The following is a 23,068-nucleotide window of genomic DNA, read 5'->3' as shown; positions in this document are numbered from 1 at the left end:
CAGAGACTTGTCACAGCCTTGAGAAAGCTTGCAGTTAGTTAAGAGAGATGCTTAACGAGACTTTTGCAGAACGGCAGGGCATATGAAGGCTACAACAGTGTGAACAGGATGCACAGAGGGGGATGGGCACCACGGGGGCAATACTGGATCCGTGTTTCTTCACAGTTCCGTTGGATGTGAATTTGATGCTAAGCAGTATGGAAAGTCAGAAAAGATCGTAGGGATAGAACACATTCAGAATCAAATAGGTGTGAATTGGCGTCTCTATTAAAACACTTAACTAAAGCTACCTCAACTTCAAAGAAGACATATATGGAAAAACTCACAGTAAATACCATGCATAATAGAGAAGATACAGGAAACACATTCTCACCGTGCCCACTAGTGAGGACACGCTATGTGCACTAGTGAGGACACAGTACACACCATGCTTACTCTTGAAGACACAATACACATTTTGCTCACTACTGAAGACACACCTTGATCACTAGTGAGGACACAGTACACACCTTGATCACTACTGAAGACACAGTACACACCTTGATCACTAGTGAGGACACAGTACACACCTTGCTCACTACTGAAGACACAGTACACACCTTGATCACTACTGAAGGCAGTACATGCCACGATCACTAGAGAAGACACAGAAAACAGTGCTCGCTAGTGAAGACCGAAAGCCCTTGCTGCTAAAGTCAGGATCCAGGCTCAGCCACTCACCCCCACTGCTTCTGTTGGTGTAATGTTAGAAGTTAGTTAGATCAGTTTGGCAAGAAAAGGCGCCCACACTGAAAAGATGATATCATAGCTGTTGGTAGGTAGTAGCTTATGCTTTGGAAACCCCAGAGAGTCCATCCACAAATCCCAGGAGAACTAATGAAGGACTCAGGAAAGTCAGCCTGCCCAGGTCAGCTGCATCTCTGTGTCCTACCAGGAATGATCTACAGAAATTACAAAAGCAGTTCCATCTACAGTAGTTTCAGAAAGAACGAAATACTTGGGGCTGGAGAGATGGCTCAGAGGTTAAGAGCACTGGCTGCTCTTCCAGAGGTCCTGAGTTCAATTCCTAGCACCCACATGGTGGCTGACAACCATCTGTAATGAGATCTGGTGTGCAGGCATACATGCAGACAGAATACTGTACATAATAATAAATAAATCTTAGGAAAAAAGAGAATGAAATGAAATCCTCGAGAATTAACCAAGAAAGTAAATGCCGTATACAGCAAATTCCAAAACATTACTGAACGAGAATAAACATAAGTGAGAATACATTCCACATTCTTGTGTTGAAAAATTCAAGAAGTCAGCATCATTCAGATACAAACAAAAACCTAAAATTCTTACCAAATTCCTAGGGAGCCCTGAATATCCAAAACAATATTTGAAGTATAAAGCTTGGGATTCGTGTTTCCTGATGTCAGAAATTATTACAGAGCTTCAGTGACCGAGCCAGGCCTGATGACACACATTTGTGGTTCTGTTTCACTGTAGCCGGTCCAGGCTGGCTTTGAACTCCTGACCCTCCTGTCTCCATCTCCCTGCTAGCACAAGTGCATGGAGTGGGCCTCTATTCTCTTCTGCGTTTTTTTCCTTTTTCTATTTTTACAAATCATATCTCTCCCTCACCCCTCCCTACCATCTGTTCTAAGAGCTGGGAGTCAGGGCAACCTTTCCTACGTGAATGAAAAGCCCAGGGCTGTTCCCTGTGCTCTTCCAGGCCTGTCTGCCCAGCGCTCTCCTCCAGAGTCCAGGAATGTGTCACCGGCTGGATCAGCAGTCAGCTGCTGGGAGACAAAATGCAGGGTGTTGTCGGCTGGTAGAACTGTACAGGTGCCTGAAACCCGAAAACCTGGCCTTGCTGTTTCTTCCTCCTCAGGCTCCTCACTTCCCTCGCTGCTTCCTGCCTGCCTTTCCGTCCCCAGGAGCTCTGACTCTTTCTGGCCAGGTTTCCTGGTCTCTAGGTTCCTGTGATGATGAGTGTTGATTTTCCCAGAATGCTCGGGTGGATGGCACACTGGGTGAGGAGAAGCCAGGAAGACTATGATGCCGCTTTGACCTTCAGCACAGGGGAAGTGACGCTTAACAGGATGGGCCCTTCTGCCATTCTTCCTGGCCATTCTGTGTGAGTCACAGTGCCAGGCAAGTGCTCGGAGGAGTGAGGGAGTCCCAGGGCCACACAGCGTAGGTGTGCGAGGTAGGTCAGACAGCGCCGGCCGCCCTGGGCTGGCTTCCTGCTCTGCTCACCTGGCTTGCAGATTCGAAAGCGGAGGCAGCCCAAGGGACTCTGTCTCGGGTAGTCTTACCCTGGGTGCCTGCTGCATTGTTCTGAGAACCAGCCTACCTGTTTACCCGGTGTCATTAGTGCCCTGCGGGTCATGACCCCTTAGCCAGGACACCTCTAATACTTGCCCGCTGCTCCAGAGCGGAGACTGCACTCAAACAGGCGCTGCAGTGGTTGTTAGTGAAAGTGTCCGGCCGTGGTGGAATTGGATTCGGGAATGCCCTGTGGTGGTCAGCAGCTCTGGGGAAGGGAGAATTTACTTCTGAGTAGGTAGTACCCAACCAGGGGGATGTCAGGTCAGCTCGGGTGGCTAGAACTGTTCCTTGGAGAGTAATATCCGAGACGCTCTTCAAGGGCAAGTGTGAGCACAAGGCAGTGCTGCAGCTGGGGAAAAGGCTGTAGGAACATGGTGTGAGCCAGGTGTAGTGGTCCACGCCTTTAACCCTAGCATTTGAGAGGCAGAGGCAGGAGGATCTTTGTGAGTTTGAGTCCAGCCTGATCTACATAGTGAGTTCCAGGACAGCCAGAGTTAAACAGATCCTATCTTGAAAGAAAAAGAAGAAATATGTTGTGTAGAATCTTGAACATACTGGATTCAGCAAGAACTAGATGGTTCTGAGTGCATTGAATCCTGGCAGGAGATAGCCAGTGGCTGCCAGTTAGGAACAGAGAAAAGCCATGTTCCTTCTTGGCACGGGTAATCAGGCCGGGTGGGGTAGGAGGCTGTGAACACAGGTAGGGTATGGGAGTTGGGGTTGGGAGGGGCAAGGCAATGCCTGCTCTGAAACCTGGTCACAGTCGGCTATTGTTCCTGCCACCCTTTCTTCTGCCTCATACAGACGTGTGGAGTTTTCTACTCTTACAAGCTGTCTTTTGACTGGCTACCATTTGTAAATCTGGGCTTGTAAGAAAAGAGTGGACTCTTTATGGCCTTCAGAATATTTTCTTGCCGCCATGACCTAAAATAAACCTTGGTTTAGGGGAGACTGGAGGTTGGTTCTGATTGATTCCAGGATTTCTTTTATTTGTCTTTGTATCTCTTCTTTACTTGTGGGGCTGGGGGTGGAACCAGAACCTTCTACACACTAATGCTCTGCCACTGAGCCACACCCCCAGATACTCATTCTTCTTTTTAAATCCTGTGCTCTTGGCCTCGTGACTATCAAGACAAGCCATGGTTATTAGCAGAGTGGTATCCAGAGCCAGGAGGGCCATTGAGCACGTCATGGTTTTGTGGTAAAAAACCAAGCCAGTGTGTGTGGTAAGAATCCCCAGCTTGCACTCCTGGGTTTGGCCTCTCCCCTGGGAAGCAGGAGGGAAATGCTGATCTCTGTACCTCCCACCTCCTCCTGTGGAACCCAAGACGTGTCTCAGGGGTTTTGATTTAATCCCATGAAGCTTTAGCAGCACGTGTAGAAAAAACGAACATCCCCCACTGCCTTGAGCCTTCTGTTGCTTGGTGATTTTCCCAGAGAAACAGCTTCACTCAGTCTTAGGGTCTCCGGTGTCGTAGAATTTGGGTCTGTCTCCAAGAATTGGTTCCATCAGCACCAACAGCCAGGGGGCTCCCACCAGTGTGAGTCCATCCACTGGATCGTGGGCAACTCTTTGCCCCTCAGCATTAAGTGCGGTGCATCTGTCCAGTTCTTCCCGATATCCCAGAGTAAAGCCTCTTCGTGGCAAAGCTCCTCCCAGTCTCCTTGATCCCAGAGGTGACTGAGCTGTTCTGACTGGAGCACTGTGAGATTGCTGCGGTCAGAATCGTCCTAGCATTTGGCTCAGGATGTCGGGGCTCTGAGAGTTAGCAGCTCCTCAGTCCTTCCTTCTCACCTTCCAAACTGGGAACTAAAGCCACAGGAGGAAGACGGACTTCCGAGGGTCACGTGCAGACTCCAGGCTGGGGCGGGACTCCCTGCACTCCCTGTTGTATGCCTCTTAATAGTGGTTCCTTAAACACGGCACAGACGAGATGGGGGGAGGAGTGGGTGCACAAGTATGTAAAGCTGCTGTTTCCCGCCTGTTCCGATTCTTGTCTGCACACATATGGGGAGACTGGTGGTCGCCATTTCTGATGATTCCTTGGTATGGATCCCATCATTATTAGTCTAAAATACGGAATTGGAAAATGTGCCGGCTCTAAACGTGCCCCGCTGTACGACATGCGGTGAAAGCTTGGCGATTCTTACGTGCCAAGTGACCGCTGTGGCTCCTGCTTCTCAGCCATCTCCGACATGGTCCTTTGGCTTTCCACAGCCCTCTCTGTACCAATTCTTTCAAGAGGGCTTGTCGTCCGGCTGGCCTCTGTCAGATTGGTGTAACTCTGGTCTCCCCCACCAGCTACTCGGTCAACTTCAAGGTCATCCGTGCTTCAAGACGGTGAGCTCTCCAGCCATCCCCACAAATGAGCGCGTGCCGTTTTAATTGTTTGGCTTGCTGTGCTTTCCTAGTTTCCTAGTGGCCTCCATTGGAAAACTGGGAGTCACTCTTGATTGCTGTGTATGAAACCCTCACAGGACAGTGGGGGCGACCTCCCCACTCAGTCTTGCATGCCCCCCTTGCCTGGCTGAAAGCCTCTGTGGTCCCTGAATAGCCCATTGTAACACTGTCTCTGTGATCATGTTGCCTGCTAGACCGTCAGCTCCCCAACACCCTGTGTGGGGCCTGGAACGTTTCAGTGCACATCTGTCAAGGACACGAGTGTCACCACTCTTTGGGAAGGAACGTGTCTCCAGCGAAATGCTCACAGGCGCAGAGATGCTGACTGTTTTCTTTCTCTTCCTTGTTTTCCTTTAGACTAAGGTGACAGTGCCAGGTGGATCAGCAGCCATTCCACTGCCCGCTCCGCGGTTGTGCCAAGAGTAGGGGAGCATGGAGGAGAGGAAGCAGGAGACAACCAACCAAGCGCACGTCCTCTTCGACCGGTTCGTCCAGGCCACTACCTGCAAGGGAACCCTCAGGGCCTTCCAAGAGCTCTGTGACCACCTGGAACTGAAGCCTAAGGACTATCGCTCCTTCTACCACAAGCTCAAGTCCAAGCTCAACTACTGGAAGGCCAAAGCCCTCTGGGCCAAATTGGACAAGCGGGGCAGTCACAAAGACTACAAAAAGGGGAAAGCCTGCACCAACACAAAGGTAAACCTGGCTGTGCTTGGGGCCTGGGATCACAGCACAGGGGCTTCACCTGGCTTCCATGAGAAACTGAGATGAGGAGAGTGGGGGAAAGCAGGCCTCGGCTTAGCTGAAGGGTTAAACTTTGTTGAAATTTTGTCACCTGTGTTCATTTGCCACTTCCACCCTGTAGACCCTGTTCTGAGCATAGTCCATGTATTTGCTTATTGGGCATTCAGAGTTTGAGGGCAGGTGGATGGAAAGCCCTCCCCCTAACCTCACACCATCAAAGGATGCAGGTCCGTAGCCAGGCCCCTATGAGTACACTGTCTGAATGTGACTTCGTGGTTCCTGGCCTGTCACCTTTCCCAGAGTCACCTTTCCATATCAGCACCAGGTAGGCTTTGTCACAGTGTCAGGCTTCCTCCCGTCCATAGCCCAAAGGTTGACTGTAATTCACAAACAGGGACCTTGGAATGGAAGTATTTCTGTTGCTCTTCACGGTGTAGAAAGATAGAGTCTCCACAGAATGGCTTGGGTGAAGCCTGAGCTATGCACTCACTGAGTGAGGAAGTGAGGATGTGCGCTTGCCTGAGTCAGGGTAGGTGTGAGCAAGTGAAAGGGATGGAGGCAGTTCCTGCCTTCTTCTTGAAGAACTCCCTCTGAGAGAGGTCTCGACGTTAGTCAGCAAATTTCCAGTGGCTTCAGGGCTGATAATTTGGCTTTACATGACTTTTAAGTTACCTTATGAGATACCTAGAGACCCATCCCATGGAGAAATTTGAAGATTTGAAGGCATGGCTTTCATGAGTGCCTAAGGGGAGCTCAGATATAGACTACTTGTTTTCACAGGCTCTGGGTTCCGGCCTCAGTATCTCCTCCTCTCAAAAACAAACAAACAACAACAAAAAAAAAAAAAAAAAAACCACACACACACTCTCTCTTGCAAAAATGAAGAAAAAGAATATGAAGTCAAAGCATTGTGTGTCTTCCCTCTGTGTGTGAAGTGCAGGCTGCTTAAGGGTCTGTCCTGCCCCAGTAGGTTAACAAAAGCACTTCCCTAAACTTCCAGTCTAGAAATGACTTTAAAACTCATATCAGGAGCTAGAGAGATGGCTCAGCAGTTAAGAGCACTGGCTTTTTTTGCAGAGGACTGGAGTTGGGATCCCAGCACCCACAGTAGGTGGCTCAAAGCTATAGCTCCAGGAAATCTGCAGTACACACACAGGCACCTACAATACACATAGGGCACCTGCAATACACACACACCCAAAAATAAATGTAATTTGAAACAAGACAAAACAAAGCTCCAATTCCAGGATATCCAGTGCTTCTTCTGAAGTAGTTCAACAGGTAGTATACACACATACACTCAGACTCACGTACACACACTTGGGCTCATATGCACACAGTCAGGATCACACATATATGCTCAGGCTCACAAACACACACTTAGGCTCACATACGCACACTCAGGTTCACATACACGGTTCACATATACACACTCAGGCTCACACTTATACACATAAAAAATACTTAAAAACAAAAAACAAGCCGGGCGATGGTGGCGCACGCCTTTAATCCCAGCACTCGGGAGGCAGAGGCAGGTGGATCTCTGTGAGTTCGAGACCAGCCTGGTCTACAGAGCTAGTTCCAGGACAGGCTCCAAAGCCACAGAGAAACCCTGTCTTTAAAAAAAAAAAAAAAATTTCCATACATGAACTTTTGGGTCTTAAAAGTTACCCCCTGAGAAGCATGTGCATGGTATACCCAGGCTCAATTGCCTGAGTGTTGCTAATAATCTTATATTTAAACAGCAACCTGCCTATGACATAGAAACTTCCTAAAGGTTCTGTTTTGATGAAAGACAAGATGTGATTTTCATACTGTTGAGATGATGGTCCGCTTAAGTCTTTCCGATCTGTGGGTCCTTTAGGCTGTTCGAGGTAGACATGGTCGGGTTTCAGTCTTCTGTGTACACAGGAATCATGAACTCTTCCTTCAAGCCACTGCAAGGGCTTTGCTGTCCTAGGCTTCAGGTGTCTCAGTCGTGGAGTATGGCCCTGGAGTGATAATTACCAGAAGTGTGTTTTGAGAGGCGTGGCCTCTGCCCTGAAAGCACCTGTATTTTCCAGTGTCTCATCATTGGAGCTGGCCCCTGTGGTCTCCGAACAGCCATCGACTTGTCCTTATTGGGAGCCAAAGTGGTCGTTATTGAGAAGAGAGACGCCTTCTCCCGAAACAATGTCTTGCATCTCTGGCCCTTCACCATACATGATCTTCGAGGTCTGGGTGCCAAGAAATTCTACGGCAAGTTCTGTGCTGGAGCCATCGATCACATCAGTGAGTACCGCCAACTCCTCTTGTTTCCATGTTCAGTAGACAGGCAGGTAGGTTACCTGAGGAATTCCTCCTCAGCCAGGATGTACCCTTGCATTGGAATAAGGTGGACAGTTTGGATTCCAGCCCTCTGGTGGTTCGTAGTTTAGCGGAAGGGAGTCCACAGGCTTGGGTTGTGTGTTGTGATCATTGTTGTGATCATGCATACCCTCTATTAATGCAGGAAAACAGCACCCTGGGGACACAGGTGTGGGAAACCACACACAGAGAAGGAAGAGTCATAGCTTAGTCACAAATGCCAAGTCTGCCCCTGAGAGTCTGTATTCTGGTAAAGTCAGAGCCTTGTATTTTTCTTAGGACAGCCATGTTTTCACGAAGCGGGGTATCTGAAAGCGGTCCAGAGCGGTGTCCGCATCATCAAGCTGCAGCGCAGTCTGTTTCCTGCTGATGATTCGTCTAGGGAGATGTTAGTAAGGAGCACTTGTTCTGAGCGCCTCCATATGTGACCTGGAAACACATTCAGCCCTTAGACCTTTCGCCGTTTGAAGTGGTTATACCAATTTATCCAACACTGGCTGGCGGCTGCCACATTCCGCTGGCAAGACCGAGTGCTCGGCCCATCTGCCAGGCTATAATTTGTTAAGTGTCTTGGAACCCACAGTTGTCTGCAAAAATAAAGTGTGCTAGCGTGGGTCCCAGGGAGTCTTTGGGAGTGTGAGTCAGAAGAGTGAGGGTGTGGTCAGTTGAGAGTGACCTGGATGACTTGGGCTTTGCACGAGCTCGGAACTCATTAGTCAGAGGCTGCAGGTAAATTTGGCCTTAAGAGAGGCCCTAGGGTCGGTGACGCCTAGATTTGTGGTCCTTATCTGTGGCCAGATTCATTTAGGGCTGAGGTATCTTAGACCAGGGATAGAATTTCTGTCTCACTATAACCTGTCATTGAGGCCAGATCTAGTAGGAGTTCATTAGGCATCAAATACATTTATGACTGTGATCATGAGCAGGATTCAGTCCTTTTGGACCTCGGTTTCCACAACCGTAAGTCTCCGGTGGTGGGAAACAGTAAGAGATAGGATGGGGTTGTAGTTTCTTTTGTGAATCGGAGGTCAGCAGGGGGTTAGAGTGGAAGGCATGTGGTATCTTCCCTGTGCACCGTGCGCTGGCCTCTCCTGTGCTTGAGTAAGCAGACACCTCTGAAGACTCTGGATGCTCCTGGAAGCGGTAGCTCTCGCTGACCCCCTGTGCCATTGTGTTAGGTTATTTGGAATATCCGGCTCCATAAATGGGGTGGCCTAATATATCCAGAACGTTCCTTCCACGGTTTGATGTTATCTTTATAACATGAAGGAAGAGAACTTGTGAGACTTGTCTGCTGCGCCAGCCCTTGGGAACGTACGCAGACATGGATGGAGGGGAGGCACCAGGAGGCCCTCCCCTTCCTGTCCCCTTGCCATCAAGGTCTTGTGTTCTTCTAGGTATCCGTCAGCTCCAGCTAATCCTCCTGAAAGTTGCCTTGATCTTAGGCATTGAAATCCATGTCAATGTGGAATTCCAAGGACTCGTTCAGCCTCCTGAGGACCAAGAGAATGAACGTGAGTCGGACAGAGGAAGGCATGAGGGCCCTGAGTGGGTGAGAACAGATGAGATCATGGGAGGAGCCAGAAGGGCTTGCAGGTGGTTTTTAGCCCTGACTAAAGGGGCTTTGTTCATGCAGCCTGGGCTTTTGAGAACTTTTGGCTTACCCAAGAGGCCTTTGGCACGGTCTTAGGCGTGGCAGGCTTTTGTATTATAGAAAATGAAAAGGTAGAAAAAGTGTCTGTGTGAGCTCTTGTCAAAACTCTGTGTGAGGCTGGCCCTTGTTCTGTTACGTGTCATACTTTGGATTGGAACGCCGTGTGATCTGTGTGTCTGGGTGTGGTTTCATCCAGGTTGTGGCCTTCATTTTGCTTTTGGTCCACAGGGATAGGATGGCGAGCATTGGTGCACCCCAAAACTCATCCTGTATCAGAATATGAATTTGAAGTGATCATCGGTGGGGATGGGCGTAGGAACACCCTGGAAGGTACTGGCTTTGGACTGTTCTCCCTTGCCTGGGCTGTCACACGTTGGAGGCTGTCCTGTCCCCAGAGACCACAGCCCTAAGATTTGCACGTGTGCTGCCCAGTCAGTGCCTGCTTGGGGCGTTTCCCACAGAGCACCAGGGGACAAGCTGCCCTTAGAGATGTTGGCACCATAGCTTTTAGTCTGTGCATGAATGTGTCACGCACACAGCACCCCTCCATTTTAAGGGTGACCATTAGTACTGAGCAGTAATCTGGTCAGACGGATTTCATGTTGTCCATGATGTGCACGGGGACTTCTTTCTTGAGTTGTTCCATCCCTGTTAGGTGAGTTTCCCTTCCATAGTCTCTGATTTGAAGTCCTTATCCCTGCTCTCTTTCCCTCTAGGATTTCGTCGGAAAGAATTCCGTGGCAAGCTAGCCATTGCCATCACGGCAAATTTTATTAACCGAAACACAACCGCAGAGGCCAAAGTAGAGGAGATCAGTGGTGTTGCTTTTATATTCAACCAAAAATTTTTCCAGGAGCTGAGAGAAGCCACAGGTTGGTGTCAGCGCCTCCAGAGCGCAGTGGTTGTTGGATTGGGTAGCCATGGATGTCCTTTGTCCTCTGTTCGTTTGTCACTCTCCTCCTTTGTCCTTACCCTGTTTCCACGCTGTTGCCTTCCTGTGCCATCCTCAGTGACCAGGCCGCCCTGGGGTTTGTTGTTGGTTTTGCCTTGTGTCAGCTCATCCCCAGCTCCTTCCCCCGCCCTGTGAGCCAGCCTCTCTGCCGGAAGAGCAGGCTACCCACTGGCAGTGCTGGGTTGTTGACACCGTGGCCTTTGCTATCGCTGTTAGCCTTCTCTGAAGTCATCTGAACTCACCTGTAGCCATTGGGATTGTGGGTGGCTGTTTTCTGATGGAGTGAGTTAGATATTCTGCTGCCTTGAACCAAAAAAAGTTTCTTCATTCTGTTTTCTAGAGCTTGGTTTCTTTCCATTCCATGTATCTTGCAGGTTAACTGAATAAAAAATTCAATATCTCTCTCTCTGCATTTAGATATCTATCCTGTTAAAAATCTAGGAGATGCCTCCAGCTTCCTTGGTGATTATCAAAGAGGCTTTACCTAGTACATAACCCATCCCCTCTTGTAGATTAGCCTCTCCTCGGCTTTGCTTTTTCCATTGTCACGTTTTGTTTACGATCGGGCATTGTTTTTAGGATAACCTAGGCTACTAAGTGAGTTATAGGGCAGCACAGAAGAAAACAGACCTCACGATTTCCATGCGCTGTGCAGGAAGTGAGGATCTGCACCCAGGCAGCTCTCCTGCCTGGTGCTCTCCACACTCTCTGTGAGCCCCAAGTCCAGCCTTGTGGGTTCCCTGCAGTTCCGGACTCCATGAAATCTCACACGCATCTTCTCATTGCAGGCATTGATTTGGAGAACATCGTCTACTACAAAGATGACACACACTACTTCGTTATGACGGCCAAAAAGCAGAGCTTGCTGGACAAAGGGGTGATACTGCATGTGAGCCATGGGTTCCCTCCAGGCGACATCTTTGTTGAGCTGCTTGAAGTGATCACTAAGAATTTTAGTCTGTTGGGTTTTTCCTATAAGGGAAGAGAAGTGGCATAAAACACATCTGGGAACCCCTGCTATTGATTAGTTGAACTTAAAAATATGTTTAGTATGGAAAATTGAAACTATAAACAGGAGGAGGGTAGGATGGGCCTGTGCGGCCATGCTTAGGGTTAGCTTTAACAGTTACTGACCTGGTCAGATTGGTTCAATAAACCCAGCCCCTTCCTCTCTCACCTCTCCTGCTCCTTGACCGTTTTAGATCCACCGTCAAATATCACATCCTGCATAATTAGCCAGTTTAACTTTAGATGACCTGATTTATAGCAATAGTGAATTCCATACATGACAATTGTTGATCTATACACCCTCCCACACCTACTAATTTCCCAACCACGGTAATGGGGACTAACCGAGGGCCTTGTGCATGCTAGGCAAGAACTCTGCCACCGAGCTGCATCCCTTGACTTTCTTCCAGGGAACTATTTCCTTTGAGAGGTGTTCTTGCTAAGTGGCTCAGGCTGGCCTTGATAGCCCCATGCAAACCTTAAAGTCTATTCATCCTCCCTTAGCCTCTGAGTAGCTGAGATTAAATGCCTGCACCACCAGGACCCACATTAGAGGGTCCTCTTTTCGGGGCAGGATGGCAAGTGCTGAACCAAGAAACAGCCCTTGGTATTTATAGTAGCCTGACAGTGACCCAAGTTTTACCGCAAACACTGACCTGACCAGATCGGGGTATCTAGGGATCTTTCTAACTAACAGCAGAAGCCTGGTGTCTAACCTTAGTTCCAGCTCAGCCCTTTTTCTGGGTGACTAATTGTATGATATACCCTGAGCTGACGGCCTGAAATCTAAATCCCAGGCAGGATGGTTCTTTAAAGAGCGTAGCTAGTGTCTCACATGGCCTCGCAGATCTGGATGCGGGAATTGCTGTTCCGTGTGATGAATGGATAGAAGTCTCGCTTGCACTGACTTAACCCCATGCAGTTCCCACCAGTCTCAGCTGACTCTTAGGGAGCTCTTTGTGTCTGCAGGACGGTGACACACCAGGCTCCTTAGAATGAGTCACACTGTTGCTTTCTCTACAGCAGACTGGGGAGTGAGCTGACGAGCACGTGCTTGCTACACAAAGTCTCCTTTCCACCTCATGTCTGCATCTCAGCATAGCAGCCCTGTGCTGCCTTGGGACCCGCAAGACAAAGCCCTTGCTTGGTACAGAGTTCCCTGCCAAACAAAAGGCATGTTTGCTGGATGCTGTGTAAAACTGGTCGGTCATTATCTGGGGCTCTTCTGTTGCTGTTATATAGCGGTTGGGATGCCCGAGGACAGAGTCACGACTCAAACCAACCGTCCATGCTGATCTGGGTCATCACTTCGCACTGAATAAGGACAGTCTGAAATGCTGAGGCCCAATTTGCTTTGCCCCTGTATTTTTGTCATGTAAGCGAGTTCAAGCTGCTAAATACTAAAGCCACTGTGGCCTCTTAACATTGAACAGACAGTACTTCCAGGACTGACATAAGTGTTCGTGTTTTGGCTTTTGAAAACCTATGTTGTAACTGAGTACCGTTAGGTGCACTTGGAACCCACAGGCCCCACTTTAGGGGAGAAGACTTGATTCAATGCACAGGAACCTCCAAAACAGAGGAAGGGTCTCTCGGTTCTCTACATAGAAAGTCCCTTTTGTCCTTTTGTGTGTTGATGGGTTTTTCTGGAGCCTTGCAGAGTCCTTCAGTGTGGCTTAGAAACCTCTGGTTCATTTTCAGCGTTTCCTTCTCATCGTCCTGAACCACTTCTCGCTCCACACCGTGCTTCTCTTTGCACTGAAGTTTTCAGATTTCCTTTAGGTGTAATAACTCTGAATTTCTTGCCTCCAAAAGCCACCAGACACCCAGAATAAAGTGATGATAAGAAAACCGTAAATTTTAAAATGCCTTTCATTTTACAAGGTGCTGTTATGCGGCTATTTTACTTGATAACTGTAGCAACTCTGAGGTGGATGAGCTTTGCCGCTAGTGAATGGGAGAGCCAGGTCTCTTAGGCAGCAAAACTGATTCACCCTTAACTAAGACCCCTCCCCCATCCCTGTTCTTTTTAACTGGTGTAAAAAGATTTGGTTTAGGAATCTTAAAACATCTTAGGGAGCCGGGCGGTGGTGGCGCACGCCTTTAATCCCAGCACTCGGGAGGCAGAGGCAGGCAGATCTCTGTGAGTTCGAGACCAGCCTGGTCCACAAGAGCTAGTTCCAGGACAGGCTCCAAAACCACAGAGAAACCCTGTCTCGAAAAACCAAAAAAAAAACATCTTAGGGAGAAAAACGCCATGAGACCAGGTCATGTCTGATACGCACTGTGGGGTGTTGGCTGGCCAGGCATCCCTGCTTGGGCTGCTCCAACTTGACCTCTTTTGACCTCTTCCTGGACAGGACTACACAGACACAGAGCTGTTACTTTCCCGGGAGAATGTGGACCAGGAGGCCCTGCTAAACTATGCCCGGGAGGCTGCAGACTTCTCTACCCAGCAGCAACTGCCTTCTCTGGATTTTGCCATCAATCACTACGGGCAACCTGATGTGGCCATGTTTGACTTTACCTGTATGTACGCCTCTGAAAACGCTGCCTTGGTACGGGAACAAAATGGACACCAGTTACTAGTAGCTCTGGTTGGGGACAGCCTCCTGGAGGTGAGTACTGAAAGGGGCAGAGAACCAAGTGGTAGAGGCAGTGGTAAAGGGGAGATAATGAGTGAGTCCAGGTGTTCAGGTCGTGGGTGAGCAGAGACTCCCTTATGAGAACATTGATGGTGGATGCCTGGGGCACTTTCCTCTGTTAATAGTGCGTTACTTCAACTCTGTGTATTTCTCCTTTGCAGCCTTTCTGGCCAATGGGAACAGGAATAGCCCGGGGCTTTCTGGCTGCTATGGATTCTGCCTGGATGGTACGAAGCTGGTCTCTGGGCACCAGCCCCTTGGAAGTCCTGGCAGAGAGGTAATGGGAAGAAGCCATGGGTGCCTCCTTTAGGACTGGGGAGTCGACCTGCTTGCTCCTCAGCCGTGTGCAAGTTCTTCCTCCCTCTTTTTCAGTTGTTCTTTTTAAAGATGGTTTCTTGTCTAAGTAGAGAAAGGCAAGGAAGGCACTGTTGTGTAAAATCACAGAAACCTCGGTCATCTGCCCATACTGCTCTTCTCATAACCCTGCTCAGACAGCGTCTACTGTTGGCACACGGTGTCTGCCTCTTTGTGCACCACTGACTTGGTCCTGACACCTTTTTAATAATTACATGAACAAACACACAGAAGCAGCATGTTGGCACCCATGCTCCATAGGCCAGTGTGATAGTGGGAACCTGCTCGCAGAGGGAACGTGCTAGCACAGGAAATGTACTCTCAGTTCAGTGGGAACATGCCTGCAGTGGGAATGTGCTCGTGGTGGGTACATGCTTGCAGTGGGAATGTGCTCACAATAGGAGCATGCTAGCAGAGGGAACATGCTCGCAGTGGGAACGTGCTAGCAGAGGGAACATGCTTGCAGTGGGAACGTGCTTGCAGTGGGAGCATGCTCACAGTGGAAACATGCTTGCAGAGGGAACATGCTGTCAGCACTGTTGGAAGTGACTAGCTGAAGAGGAAACTACAGCATGCTTGTAAACATTTCTTGGACCCCTGGATGTCGGATGTTTGGAAACAGATGATTGTAAATGAGGCGGGGACACTGGGATTTACTTGCTGTTTACCCTGACTAAGAGAACCAGAAATGTGAGATTTCCTGGATGAAACTGATAATTGATATTATTCTCTGATAGTTGATATTATTACTTTTCTACTGTGACACAATATCATGACCAAGGCAGCTTATAAAAGAAGAAGTTTATTTGGGGGCTTACAGTTTCAGAAGGCTATCGTGATGGCCATGGTGGGGAGCACGACACCAGGCAGGCAGGCATGGCGCTGGAGCAGTAGCTGAGAGCTCACATCTGATCCAGAGCCATGAAGCCAAGAGAGAGCTAAATGGGAATGGCACGGGTTTTTGAAACCCCTAAGCCCACTCCTAGTAACACCCGCTTCAACAAGGCCACACCTCCTAAGCCATCGCAAACAGTTCTACCAACTGGGGACCAAGTATTCAGACAAATGAGTCTTTGGGGACCCTTCTCATTTAAACCACCACATTTCAGTCCCTAGCTCCCATAGTCTTGTGGCCATATTGTAATGCAAAATTCATTTAGTCCAACTTCAGAAATCCCCATAGCAACCACAGTCTCGGCACTTTTAAAAGTCCACAGTCTCTTCTGAGATGAAGGCAGTCTCTTGAGTGTAAATCTCTATAAAATCAAAAAGCAAATTACATACTTCCAACATACAGTGGCACAGACTATACATTACTATTACCATTCAAAGCAGGTTGAACAGGGATATAATGAGGACAGAGTCTGTATCTAATGTCAAAGGGTTCTCTTGGGCTGGTTCCACTCCCTGTGTGCCACTCTCCCTGGAAGACCGCCCAAGGCTCTGAGATCTCCAGCATAGTCCAGGCTTCGCTTTTACAGCTTCACATGGCCCATCAGGGCCTCCTTGCAGGCACTCCCCTGCCGTAGCCAGGCCTCAACAGCTCTTCTTAACCTAAGAGGAAGATCCCACAACACCTTTACTCAAGCATCCTTCCTGACTCTAAACTTTAGAGCCTAACCCTAAACTTTGCAGCTGGTATTTCCAAGTGTGGCTGCCCACTTGGGATGGAGCCTGGCTCCTCCCTCCATTACATTTGCATAAACTTTGACTTGTTTCCTTTTAGGAGCAGAAGATTCCTTAGGCATTTTCCTTTCCTTAGGTGCAGGGCTAGCTGGGTGGAACCTTGCCTTGAGGGGACCACTCCCTTTTTACCATTTTGTACCAGGTCTCTCTTTATCTCTTTTAGCACAGTTCTTGGTGCCAAGAACTTGGTTAAATTTCCTTGTGCTCCTTGTCTGCTCAGACTGTACGTCTTGGATTTCTTTTGCCCTGTTGTTCTCTTTCATTGTAGACCTGCATAAGAATGGTTACTAAGCCGGGCACTCGGGAGGCAGAGGCAGGCGGATCTCTGTGAGTTCGAGGCCAGCCTGGTCTACAAGAGCTAGTTCCAAGACAGGCACCAAAGTTACAGAGAAACCCTGTCTCAAAAAAAAAAAAAAAAAAAGACTGGTTACTAATAACCACATGAGAGTTAATAGTAGGCTATCTTGAAATCTCTTTTACCAATAATATTAGTATAGAACTCTTCAATTTAGCCTCAGGCACATTCTTAGGATTACCTTTCTTTCATTTTCTTTCTTTCCAAAATATTACAAGAATGGCTTTTATGACTTTTAGCAGTGGATCAGGAGTTGATGAAGAATACAACTAGCTGCAAGAATTAATGTGAACTGCAGGACACAAAAAGAAAAAAAAAATGGCTTTTAACCCAGTTGAGAATATTGTTCCCTTCTGAAACCTCTTGAGCTGGGCTGCGGCAATCCACATTGCACTATGTGTAATTGTCCTCTAAGCTCCTGCTAGAATGGGCCGTTAAACTGCTTACAGCGCTCGGCTGCTTTTCTAGTCCAGAGAACCAGTCTTCCATGCTTCCCCCAAAACCTGCATAGTCAGGCCAGTAACAGCCATTCCCCACTCCTGGTCCTAACTTCTGCCTGCGTTACTGTGGTAACACTGTGACCAGTGATCTTGGGGAGGACAGGGTTTATTTGGCTTACACTTCCTCATTACTGATCATCATCAAAGTCAGAAGAGGAACTTAAAGCAGGGCAGAAGCCTGGAGGCAGGAGTTGAGGCCGAGGCCATGGAGGGGTGCTGCTTCCTGGCTTACTCCTCGTTTGCTTGGCCTGCTTTCTTACAGAACCACCAGCCCAGATGGCTCCACCACGGGCTGGGTCCTCCCACATCAATCACGCCCAGCCTGATCTTATTAGAGGCATTTGTTTAATTGAGATTCACTACTCTAAGATGACTCTAGCTTGTGTCGAGTTGACATAAAAACCAGCCAGCACCGTCTGTCATTTTAGATAGTTAATGTAAGGCATGCATCTGGATGTAACAGCAAAGCTCATTTTTCCTTTGTTTTTGTGTTTTGAAATAAGAGTCTCCCTCTGTACCCCAGGGTGGCTTAGTACTCACTCCACAGTCCCAGCTGACCTGAACTCAACGCATTCCCCTGTCTGAGTGCTAGAATTGTAGGTGTGAGCTACCACGCCTACCACCTCACTACCTCCCTGCTGGGGACCGGACTTCCAGCAGGTGACCTTTGAGGAAGTAACCTCTGCTAACAGAGATGTTTTGGAAGTATCCTTCATCCTTTAGATGAAATGTTCTGCTACTGAGGGGGATGGTTCAAAAAAGGTGACTGAGGGGATAGGACTCAGGACAAGACACACTATGCATTTCACTAACCCCACACTAGCTAGCCATAGGATCCTTTTCAATTTCTTAAAAACCATAGGAAATATCAGCACACTACACAATAGCCTTCTAAATTAGCGCCATTTGCCACCTCCGACAGAATTGTCCCTGCGCTTCCTTTTCCCTGATCCAGGTCCATGGAGTCACTGAGCGCTGGGTGTGCAGGGAAGAGCTGAGATTGATTTAACTAGCTAGATTCATCAGGATGACTGCTAATCTGTGGGGTAATTTGTTCCTCGTCCCCGCGTGTGAGCACAGTGTTGTATGTCATTGCAGGGAAAGCATTTATAGGTTGCTGCCTCAGACCACCCCTGAGAACGTGAGCAAAAACTTCAGCCAGTATAGCATCGACCCTGTCACTAGGTATCCCAATATTAATATCAACTTCCTCCGGCCAAGCCAGGTAAGAGCCTTCTTGTCAGTTATGTACTCCTCGACCCGTGTTCTAGATGCTCATAACTCTGGTCAGTTGACAAGACAGGAATGTGTATAACTGTCTATCTTATTATACAGCACACATTCCAACAGGAATGTGTATGTTATTATGCAGCACAATTCCAACAGGAATGTGTATAACTGTGTATCTTATTATACAGTATATATTCCAACAGAAATATGTACAACTATGTATGTTATTATACAGTATATATTCCAACAGGAATGTGTGTAGCTATGTTTGTTATTATACAGCACACACTTTAAGTAATCCAAGTTGACATCTCTGTGTTGTTGAAAGTAGATATTATTTCCCATTACCACATTCAGCAGCTGGGCCACAGAGAGTCATCCTTCCATCTTTTTTTTTTTTTATTTGTTGGTCGGTTGTTCTGCATTTGGGGTGAGAGTGGGGAGACTTGAATGTGCTGTAAGCCAAGCACACCTGGACTTAACTACATAGCTCAGGCTGGCTTTGAACTCACGATGATCCTCTTGGATCAGCTTCTTGGGTGCTGGAGTTATGGTCGGGTGCGAGTCACCATGTCTGGCTAAGTAGAGTCATTTTAATGACTTGTAGAAGATCAGAAGTGACAAAAACGAAAGACCTAGAACTTCACCCTACACCTTCTAATCCAGACCACGCAGAGCAGGGCAAAGGCCCCGACTGGTTCCGTGGTCGGGAAGGATGACGTCACTGATGGCTCACCACCCATCAGCTGAGACTCAGCCAGGTTGTTTGGCTTCCTCAGAGCCTCAGCTCTGCACCTGCGGAGTGTAGTTGGTAACCTGCCTACACACAGCGTCATCGTCAGGCAGACGCGATTGTTCTCGAGAAAGGTTAAGGTGCTGTCTGTGAGCAGAAGCATTGTCGATAGTGTTAGACTAGATTCTGTCCTGACTCCTTTAGAATCTGCACAGCCGCCTTTCCTATGACATCCACCAGAGCATAGCAGTCCCAGGGAGTAAGACGCATCAGGAAGCAGCCTCCTTCCCACGTTTGTCTGCATTCTAGAGGGCTCTCTTCTTTACCTTCTGCCTGATGTCTCCAGGCTTCTCTGTGTGTCTGAGCAGTGTTTATAAATATGTTGAAGGTGGGCAGCGTCTGGTCAGAGGGACTGTTAAAGCCAGCTGCTTACTTTTTCAGCACAGCTGCTTACGTTTAAGTTTTGTGTGTCAAAACCCCAGTCCACTAAAGCGCTAAGGTCATCATGTAGATTCTATCTAAGCTTTACCATGGGCATATAGCTCTGTGTAGCCACACAAGACCCTGACCCCAACTCCCAGCACTGCCAGAAAGTAAAAATAAATATATAGACTTTACCAGTTTGCTTCTTTTCAGTGGGGATTTGCTATTTGGGGTTTGATGTTCCTTTTCGACCTTTCAACTTTCGGCCAGGTGCGCCATTTGTATGATAGCGGAGAAACAAAGGATATCCATCTGGAAATGGAGAACCTGGTGAATTCCCGAACCACTCCCAAGCTGACTCGCAATGGTGAGCTCCGACAATGGTCTAACCTGTTTAAAGACGTCTGCAGTCATCCATCAAGCCCTTGCCTGACCACAGGACTATCAGAGGCCCTGGGCTGTTGCCAGTGGTTTTACCCTCTAGGGATATTAGGTTGTTGCCAGGGTATATTTTTATGTCATGACTGGGTTAGGTTTGCCAGTGGCTGCAGTGGATAGAGCTCGGGGCTGTTGCTTACACTTTCTGGAACGCACAGAACGATCCTCACACACACAGGAAAGTATTGTGGTCTAAGGTAGTGTAAGAGTGTAGAGGTAAAGCCCAGCGTTGGTGGTGCACGCCTTAAATCCCAGCACTCGAGAGGCAGAGGCAGGCGGATCTCTGTGAGTTTGAGGTCAGTCTGGTCTACAGAGCGAGTTCAGGACAGGTTCCAAAATCTACAGAGAAACCCTGTCTCAAAAAAAAAAAAAAAGAAACAAACAAAAAGTATAGAGGTAAATTGCTTCATGAACTTTTCCTAGGGAGACATAAGCAAATGTTTGTTTGTCCCAGATAGGGAACCAACAGTATGTTGCGGGAGCTCCTTCCACTCCTTCAGCCAATAGCCACTGAGATACCAGCCCATTGGGGCGTAGACAAAGTAATGAGTCCTCGAGTGTAGCTCTGTGACCCAGTGAGTTACTAAGCGTACCCTCAGGAACGTAGGTAACCCCCAAATATGTCCACATCGCTGAAGTCTCATATAGCTGATGACTTCACAGCTGTGTGGCTGGAGTCATCCCTTCAGTTAGGCCTCTGCTTCTCTCTGCTCCAGCACCTCCTGAGCCTGTGTGCAGCTGGGGCAGCGTTGTGTGAAATGGGGAGGGAGGTGTTTCCGTCCTGTGTGGGGGGGGGGGGGTCAGCAGCCCTGACCGTAAGGGTCGCTTGCCATCAATCCCAGCTGCTCTGATGACGACACTTGGAGGACGGTGTCCTACAACAGCCAGTTACAGATCCTGGAGAGGATGAGAAAGAATGCCCAAGTGCACATACGTTCCTGGGTACTCTCACATACACTCAAGTTCTGGGAGAGAACACGTGGTGACTTTTCATCCGGGCCCTGAGACGGCACCATCACAGCAGAACCTGGACGTTGGGGCCAGACACAAGCAGCTCTTAGTCTAAACTGTGCCATCTTCAAAGAGTGTGACCTTGAGCAGATCAGCCAGAACCTCAGACCCTCAGTTTCTTTGTCTTTGATCTGGGAGGAACAGCACAGCTCTCGGGTTGCTGTCATGAGGTCTCTGGCATGGCACTTGCCAGTGCTCGGCCTGCTGTGCCTGGAAACAGCAATAGTTTTGTCATTGTCACTGATATTAAAACTCTGAAGGCACCACCGTGGGTGGCCAGGGACAGCTGATTGTCCTGAGAGGCACTAGGTGGATGGGTGTGGTTTTGCTGCCTCAGTCCAAACAAGAGGTGGGAGGTGCACAGGTTTGAGTTCCATCTTGGATAGTTTAATAACACGGTCGTGAGGTGTCAGGGTAGATGTGAAAACTAGCAGGCAGGTTATAACATCCTCTTCTTCTCCCCTGGGGTGTCAACCCATTGAGAGCAGAGAATGTATCTTTCTTGCCATTTCCGTGTTCACCTGGGCTTCTGTGGTTGCCCCGTATATGTGGGGCGGGTAGATGTGCAGACACGGGAAACACCTGAGCGGGTCACTGTCAAGGCCAAGAGCGGCACCATAAGCGCTGCTCCGTTTGTTGCTCCGTTCCTTGTCTCACACCGTGCTGTCACTGTGAGACTCAGCGAGACTCTTGTCGGAGACGTTTTTAACTCATCTGTTCACGAATCACAAAGTGACTTAGTGCAGAGCTGAATCGGGAACCGACTGCTCAAGCGCAGACCAGTGCTCACGGGCTCTTCCGTGTTTGCAGACCTCCTCGTGAGGAAGACATGCCAGTGAGTCAGGAAACTTTTGTGTCTCTTAGCCTTGTCGTCTCCACATGTGATCGTTGGCACACATATTAGCAACATGGTCACGCCCCTGGGTCTAGAGAACTGCTCTGGTCTGGCCTATGTGGCCTTGGCCTTGTCACCCTACAGAGTCTCTTCACTTGGCACTCAGTCAGGACCTTAGGAAGTGAGACAAAGGCTTTGTTTGCTTTTGGTTTAAGGTATCATGGAGGAAACCTTTTCTGATCTAATCTCCCAGGTGTTGCTGTGGAGGAAAAGGCTTCCTCAGCCTGTTGCCAGGCAACTCTCCAGGGACATCTTGACTCTGGTGCCAGTGAGGTATCAGCTCAGTAGGTGGCACTTTGCCATCTGCTTGTCTCCCTGAGTGCTGCTGGAACATGACTTCTGTGTGGCAGGCCCTTGTCACTCTGCTGAGATCTATCTGTCTGGGCCATTGACCCTGGAATCGGATAGGTCGGTGCCTAAAATGGTGCTACCATGGCACCAGTGACATAAACTCATGCTGAGACTCTCTTCCAAAAACAGCACTGACTTTTTTCAGTAATTTTTCAGACTGGATCTGTGTGCTGCAAAGCGTATGCTACGTCAGTGTTACTTGGGGAGCACACTTCAGTAATTATTTTTACTGTTTTAGAGTCTGTAGCTCGTTCAAGCAAACTGCTGGGCTGGTGTCAAAGGCAGACCGACGGCTATGCAGGGGTGAATGTGACAGACCTCACCACATCTTGGAAAAGCGGACTGGCCCTGTGTGCAATCATCCACAGATACCGCCCTGATCTGATGTAAGTCTTGACCAATTTCGTGTTTCATTTTGTATTCACCAAGGGTCCCAGAGCCCCCTATGCAAAGTTTATGCTTCTTCCTAGTATGGCTGCACTGTAAAACGCTCTCTAGAAGGCCAGGATTTTGACTTATTTAGACTTCTTTTAAACTCAACCCCCCAAAAAAAGTTAGCTCTAAAAATCGTAGCATTCAGAAGGTCAAAAACTAGTCTTAACACCCACTTGGGCCTGTTAACTTTGCACAAAGGAAAACTCTGTTCATTGGCCCCAAGTTGAACTCTTGGTTTTTGGCTAGCTCTCTCTCAGATGCGATTGATCACAAGGGAAACCTGGCTGGAACACTTGGCTAGCTCAACCCAACCGAAGACAATAGGTCCATACCTGATTTATGATGGTCTTGGGCATTTTCTCTGCTAAAGATTATATTTTTTACAAGTGCACTCTTGAGCTTCTCTGAACGTCATCTTACCTACTATCCCTCTGGTCTCCATTTTTCACTCCTCTTGGGTCAGCCACGTGAACAAAGCACTCAGACCTCACCCCACCCCCAGGCGTTTGTTACTATGGAAGCCAAACAGATTCAGAGACAGCAGCAGGACCTGGTGGATTTTCTTGGCTGCCTTCTTTTTTATCATTA

At 48.5% G+C, this 23,068-nt stretch overlaps 1 protein-coding gene across 16 annotated transcripts in view; it reads left to right on the top strand.

Moving 5' to 3' along the window:
* Mical3 (microtubule associated monooxygenase, calponin and LIM domain containing 3) overlaps positions 1-23,068 on the top strand; it is a 182,968-nt gene that overhangs the window by 69,031 nt on the left and 90,869 nt on the right. For 15 of the 16 annotated variants that reach the window (XR_005973342.1, XM_041640938.1, XM_041640931.1 and 12 more), the window contains exons 2-12: positions 5,078-5,416; positions 7,528-7,735; positions 9,208-9,324; positions 9,693-9,794; positions 10,181-10,336; positions 11,205-11,305; positions 13,785-14,042; positions 14,231-14,346; positions 18,063-18,189; positions 19,621-19,717; positions 22,284-22,431. Coding sequence is in view for 15 of the 16 variants with exons in the window: in XM_041640938.1 (XP_041496872.1) it covers positions 5,153-5,416; positions 7,528-7,735; positions 9,208-9,324; positions 9,693-9,794; positions 10,181-10,336; positions 11,205-11,305; positions 13,785-14,042; positions 14,231-14,346; positions 18,063-18,189; positions 19,621-19,717; positions 22,284-22,431 (1,694 nt within the window). In the remaining variant the exon portion in view is untranslated. The remainder of the gene's footprint in view (positions 1-5,077; positions 5,417-7,527; positions 7,736-9,207; positions 9,325-9,692; positions 9,795-10,180; positions 10,337-11,204; positions 11,306-13,784; positions 14,043-14,230; positions 14,347-18,062; positions 18,190-19,620; positions 19,718-22,283; positions 22,432-23,068) is intronic. The other variant, XM_041640953.1, reaches the window with a different exon arrangement.

The sequence above is a fragment of the Microtus oregoni genome, unplaced genomic scaffold (genome assembly GCF_018167655.1).
Source record: "Microtus oregoni isolate MIOR12 unplaced genomic scaffold, Mior012 000002F_ref0000024, whole genome shotgun sequence".
NCBI classification, from domain to species: domain Eukaryota; kingdom Metazoa; phylum Chordata; class Mammalia; order Rodentia; family Cricetidae; genus Microtus; species Microtus oregoni.
Note: the sequence above shows the minus strand (reverse complement) of the source record. Positions and strands in the feature narration are given on the sequence as shown.